This window comes from Cyprinodon tularosa, unplaced genomic scaffold (genome assembly GCF_016077235.1).
Source record: "Cyprinodon tularosa strain WSP-4 unplaced genomic scaffold, ASM1607723v1 ctg90, whole genome shotgun sequence".
Lineage (NCBI taxonomy): Eukaryota > Metazoa > Chordata > Actinopteri > Cyprinodontiformes > Cyprinodontidae > Cyprinodon > Cyprinodon tularosa.
The window spans coordinates 2,975,072-2,981,502 of NW_024039674.1; the positions used below are offsets into that span (position 1 = coordinate 2,975,072).

Genomic DNA, 6,431 nt, shown 5'->3' on the forward strand with positions numbered 1-6,431 from the left:
CCTCCAAAGTTAGATTGAACTGCAGCTCAAGTCCAGCTCTCTCCAGAGCCTCTATCATGATAATCCCAGCGGAACATTATGTTTGATTATTCTATAATATCAATGGATAATTGCAAAGATTGTGAGAACACAGTGACCCAACATGGTATCTGCGTACCAGATAGTACTGCATGGGCCTAAATAACACAAGACATGCATTCTTTTGTTTCAGTCTCACTTTAGCAATATTAACTTGTTTTATGCTCTAATAAAAAAAAATCAAATAAATTGAATAAGGGTTCTAAATGTTATTAATTAAATTAATTAAATTCCAAAATGGTAATGAATTAAAAACAATGTATACTTTTTTTTCATTGCAAGAAAAATAGTTAAAAGTAAAACTTTTGATCTAAATGATTGATTTATCCTGTAATAATCATATTTTACACACAGTAAATAAAAATTAAGTAATAATACATTTCTTAAACACATATTTCATTCTTTGATTTCATTACATTACAACTGAATGTTTCTAAAACTACCTTGTCGAAAACCCTGCCTGCATTTGCATATTCAAACATGCATTATAAGAACCGTCGCTTAAAAGTAAAAATGCAAAATTGTTTTGACCCAGTAATGTTTTTAGTTTGAAACATTCAGGAACTGTTTTCATGCTGTATTTTTTCTTTCCATGATCTTTAGCTGAAGATGTGTTTTCTGCCTCCATTCAATCTTTCTCAGTTGAAAGGACAAAATCAGACTATTCAAGTCATCCTTCAAAAATCACCTTTAGGCAGCAATAATGGAACTTATTTTTTGTATTTCATTTGTTACAGCATACATTAAGACAGCAGCTCTTTTTTATATCAAGTTGTTTTATTTAGATGATCTGATTTTAAAGATCTCAGAAGCTGTTTAAAAAAAAATCCCGAAAAATATTTTTATATTATAAGAAATGGAACATATTGTTGTTAGATTTCTGTTTCAAACCCAGTCCTTTATAACAGGTTATGTTTTAAAGAGGCCAGACGATCCTGCTTGAATTTACTGGGCAGAACCAACACTAAACAAACCTGCCTCCTATGATTAATGGAATACTGAATATAATCCAGACATTTCAGTTTCGTTTTTCCAAGACTTAACTGAAAAAGTTCTTCACAACAAAAGGAAAAATAAAATCTTTCTATCCAAAGCAGAGTAAAAACTCCTCCATGCTGGATCTGGAGAACACAAGTTTTAATCGATCTTCTGTTATATGTTATATTCTCATCTTCATGGCAGTGGCGGCTGGTGAAGTTTTCTCCAGGGAAAGAACAAGATTCACCAAAGTATTTCTAATCCATAAACTGTTATAAATTAAATTATAAAGAACCATTTTTAAACTTCACTGCATTTGTGTGTGGATTTTTGAGAATGCCCTGACGTGCCTCGATACACAAATGTATTGTTTTAAGCAGTCAATAGTTTGCAACCAATCACAGAGGTCCCTTGTATAAGCGAATCACAGGAAATTACGCCACATGGGATGACTGTCCCTTGGATCCTACATCTTCCATCACCCCTCCATTTCGGCCCGGTAAAGCACGTCATGTGGAGTACTTGTCTGTCATGTTAATCAATGAGAACTGTTCTGTTCACCGTCTACGTATGTTTTCTCTGTCATCGTATGGACGTATGTCCATCACCGTCAAAATAGGGTGATGGACTGCTAATAAAATTTTTGAGGAGCTTCAACAGCTGCACTGTATCAGATTTATAGACCCCAACACTGCAGATATATTAGAATCTGTCCTTAAATATAAGCCAAACACATTTGTACAGGGTGAGATAAAAACCTTTCAATAAACCAAACATTACCCACCACATATGTGACTCAATAACCATTTAAAACAAATATTTTTATTAATTTCAGATGCAACTATTCACATACTTGGATTACATTAAACTGCACTTCCAATATTCACCACTTTTCAGCGCCAAGTACATTTTTCCTCTGAGCATGAAGCAGCCTGCTTGCTTGGACTTGCAATGAATCATGGGATAACCCAGGCTGGGATACACCGGACCCGACCTTTAAAACGGGCAAAAAGAAGGATACATTTGTCGGCAGCATAATTAGGAGTCTTGCAAACCAAACAGACGTCAGCTCTGCGTTATGAGGTAATCGGCCTACAAATCTGGGCTTCGGAGGACGCAGCCCGATTTAAAATTCAGCCAATGGGTAAACATTCTTGTGCCCCAGGGAGGAAATACGTCACCAATCCGACGAACAATGAAACAACACTTAATAGTCATTAAAGATTACATATTTATCTTAAACATCTAAAAAATACATATCAATATATTTTGAAATATTTTAAATTTAAATAAAATAAATTTTTTTTTTTATGTCTTAATCAGGGTCACGGAGTGGGTGGGGCGGCGCCCTAGTGCCCTCTATTGGCCAGCTGCTACTGCTTCATGGTGTAAAGATGAATTGCTTCTTTTATTAGTTAGTGCTTATTTGCAGCCAAAACCTCTTTATTTTGAAAATTGTCTGCATCTTTGGATGTATGGCTGGAATTAATACAAGTTTATATGATAAAACATAGCTGCAGGAATGAAGGATCTGAAAGAATCATTTTAATATATAAAGATCTGATTCCAAAAATGATTTATAGGATGACGCTGCTCTTTTTTTTTTTTTTTTTTTTATACTTACTGGCTTGGTTAACTTCAGTCTCTTTTTATCAATTTCCAAAAATGCCCTGCACATTTAAAATGTATTAGGGTTTCCCAGTCAACCTGAAGTAACCCTTAAGGTCTCCATCATAGTGATGCTTTGGGCGGGTTAGACAGAAAGATATTCACAGAGGGACTTCACGCTGAGAGCAATGAAGTGAAGGTGTCCGGTTCTGTTTGTCTGCCTGACAGCGGACTCCTTCATACCTTCAGGTCAAAGAGTAACAGATGACCTCTCTATCCAATGACCCCAAAAGAAACACACACAGCAGCCGTTTAATCTGATCCTTAATGTTTTATAATGTTGGAATGAAGGATTTCGTCCAATTTCACCTTTAGCTGTAATGACAGCTTTGGGTCAGTTTTTAAGAGGATATTAGCCTATTTCAAAAACTGATTAATCACTTTCCATTCACTGCTCTGAAAACAGCCCTCTGTCCACAGGGGGGTCAGAGGACCAAAGGTGACCTCTAGAAGGGAATACACTTTGAACTGTGACCCCCAAGTTGGGTAGAAATCCTCAGAGAGTTGTGGTTTGGATCAGAGCAGGGACCAGTTGCTTGACTCACTTCAGGAATGAGAGGAGATATTGTTAAGGATCATTAGAGCGGAATGTCGGGTGATTCTGTTTAACACCATGTATATTTTCCAGTAGTTCATGCTGTATTGCATGTAAAAAATGAAAGGTGAAATAAAGCAAACAACTTGGAACCTATTTAAAACATAGACCTCCATCTTTCAGTTTGCCAGATTTCATTTGCTAACAAACAAGTGGTTTATATTTATATTTATGCATGAGGCATTTTAAGAAATTACTTAAAATGGTTATTATTCAAAAGTATCAGGATGAAGAGGGGTGATGAATTTGGCTGGAAATTACAGCACTGCTGATGACTTGGGAAATTGGGTGCAGGTTTATGTATGTGTGTGTAAATATGTGTGGGTGTTAAAACAGGTATTTATCATTTATGCATACATATACAGGTAGATGCGTATGCATATATACATATGGGTGTAAGTATTATTTTCCTCTGGTTCAGGAAATATTGATATAGTTATTATTATTGTTGCAGAAGAGATTTTTAATCTCAATGGGGTATTACCTGGGTAAATAAAGGATAAATAAATAAAAAATAAATATATGTTTTTTCCTCCTTTTGGAAAGGATACTGGAAACAAGAAGACTATTCATGCTATGAATTAATGCATGGAAATGGGGTATGACAGAATTACCTCTGATGTCACATGCATTCAGGAGAACAACCATGCATACACAATTATACCTAAGTTAAGGTATCTGTAGTACACCTGAGGAGAACATCTAAAATCATAAAGAAATACCCTCAGCCAGGACTGGAACCCAGGACTTTTTTTCTTGCAAGGCAAAGCTCTGGTCTGAATCCCGTAGATACTTACCAAGTCAGTTTTACGTACATAGAGGGTACTCTACCTGAGGTTCTTTGTTCCCTTCTGTTTGAGTTAAGATGAAATGAGGACATTTCACCTACGTTTTTTGCTCCAGTGGGCTCTGCTCTGTGATTAACCTATAAGGAACCTGCCTCCTTGTCCAGGCTGCAACTTGCTTTTCCCCTCTAGACTGAAAAAGCCCAAATTGAAAATAGAATTAAGCAAGGACAGAAGATGGATGAATGAAAGAAGTATGTTTTACATCCAGCTGACCTGTGCTGTGCTTATTCTTGTTTATTATTCTTTATGTAGATTGGAAGGGAGACCTTAAGGAAGCACTTGACCTTCTCATTAAGGGTCAACAGTCTGGTCTTTTGGGATTGTAAAGCTCTGAAGCACCAATCTACCATTCTGTTGAAGGCAGAGCATGTTTGCTTCCACCGAAGCAGAACCAACATGGACCTCTGACCATTTGGGCCATTATTTGATTAAAATAGACAGTTTTAGCAAATAGAGGAAAATTTTAGGTCAAACTTTTGGCTGAACCCTCTGGTTTATATAGCAGAACCTCTGAGCTTGAATAGCCTCAGTCAGCTGATGAACATGAGATTTTCTGTTATCTGAGCTCGCAAGACTGCTGAGGGCAGAAACAGAGACATGACACTGTTTCCCTGGAAACCTGATGACATGGCTCCCTGCTTCTAATAACACTGATAAGCAAAAATATGATAGTCCCAGAAACAATAATCTAACTGCATAATTTTAAAACGAGAAAATCTGGTTCAATGGCCAGTCTGCTTCTTAGAGCTCTTGGATCGATTACATGCACAAGGAAGGTATATCAGGTATTAAATGAAATTTTACAAATATACGATGGCGACCCGCAGTTGACCTAAGCATTAAATCCAAATGACAGTGGGACACAGTACCTATAGGCTCATATCCCGACCACCTATAAACTAAACAGACAGTTATTGATTCCCACCTTCTCCCCACAGCGGAGCTTCGACCGGTTGAGATTGCAATATTAATGGATCAGGAGGGAGTTGTGCATGCCTGTGTGTGTGATCATTTGGGCCTGAGCTCGTACCTCATGACGGTGACTCCATTAACCAGCATGGCCGGAGCGGTCAGTGGTTTATTGCAGCCTGGTTCACAGGTCAAAGGATGGAACTGTGAGGTCAGGGAGGCTCCCATGAATTAAATGCTTCCTCCTGGTTAGGAAAGCTACAGTCTTACGTCAACTTTAAACCAACCTGCATTCAGCTTTGTGACCTCTTAACAGTAATCCTGTGAAAAATACATCCTGTTTAAGTAATCGAGGAGGTATGCACATTTATTAATTTTTTGTTTGATTTAGGCTATTTTAGCTCATCCATTAAAAGTGTATTAACATAGCCACGCCCCTTGATAAATGAAAAAAAAAAGTATACCACCAAAGGGGTCAGTATCAAGAGATTCTGAAGGACGGGGATAAGTGTGGAGACCAGGGGATGGATAAGGACATGGCGGCTAGCTCAGCTTAGCCATATTCAAGCTCATTCTGACTTTACAATGCCATTGTACTACAACCTGGTGTAATAACTCTGCAATAACTTATACTATTTATCTATTTAACAAACCATAAATTGCACTTTACCTGCCACCACTTTACTGTACATAAGATGCTGTGTATATATAAGTCACCTTAAATCTCTCCTTTGTTTTCCCCATCCACTGCATATATCTGGATGCACTAAATGCACCTTTTCCTCCTTTGTGCACCTCCTGTTGTTTATAAGGGATGATATCACCAAGTGGATTCCTCCATTGTGAGATCAATAAAGTTTTATTCTATTCTATTTTATTCTATTCTATTCCATTCATGGAGCAGAGGGATGCTGGTAGTTATGTCTTTTAAAATGGAAGATTTTTTTCATCCTCCATCACTGACTGAACAAATAGACATTAATCCATGAAATGTGTGCTGCTTGCTGAGCTTTAGCAAACTTCTACCCAAAGGGTACTATGAAAATATACAAAGTTTAAAAATTGAGTTATCTACTTAATAATCATCCATTATGGTATTTAGATTCATTTCCCCAGTTCATTATTTTTATAATGCTATTTTCACTATTTTCTATTTTCACTGCAGGTTATGTGACTCTTTAAAGGTAAGGGAGACATTACAGACAATAAATGCCTCAGAATGCTAGTAATGGACTTATAGTTATAGGTGAGGGTAAAGGTAACAGAGATATAAGCTTAGTACATTCACAAGTGCAATGTTCTTAAGAAATTTTCCTTATCTCTTAATTTCTTTTTAATTAATTACATTTTTTGTT

At 36.8% G+C, this 6,431-nt stretch overlaps 1 protein-coding gene across 1 annotated transcript in view; it reads right to left on the reverse strand.

The window, feature by feature from the left end:
* The window catches only part of meiob (meiosis specific with OB-fold), a 28,212-nt gene extending 22,908 nt beyond the window's left edge, over positions 1-5,304 (reverse strand). Inside the window, exon 1 of the mRNA XM_038274199.1 lies at positions 5,198-5,304. Within this exon, the coding sequence (XP_038130127.1) occupies positions 5,198-5,304 (107 nt within the window). The remainder of the gene's footprint in view (positions 1-5,197) is intronic.
* Between the last annotated feature and the right edge of the window lie 1,127 nt (positions 5,305-6,431).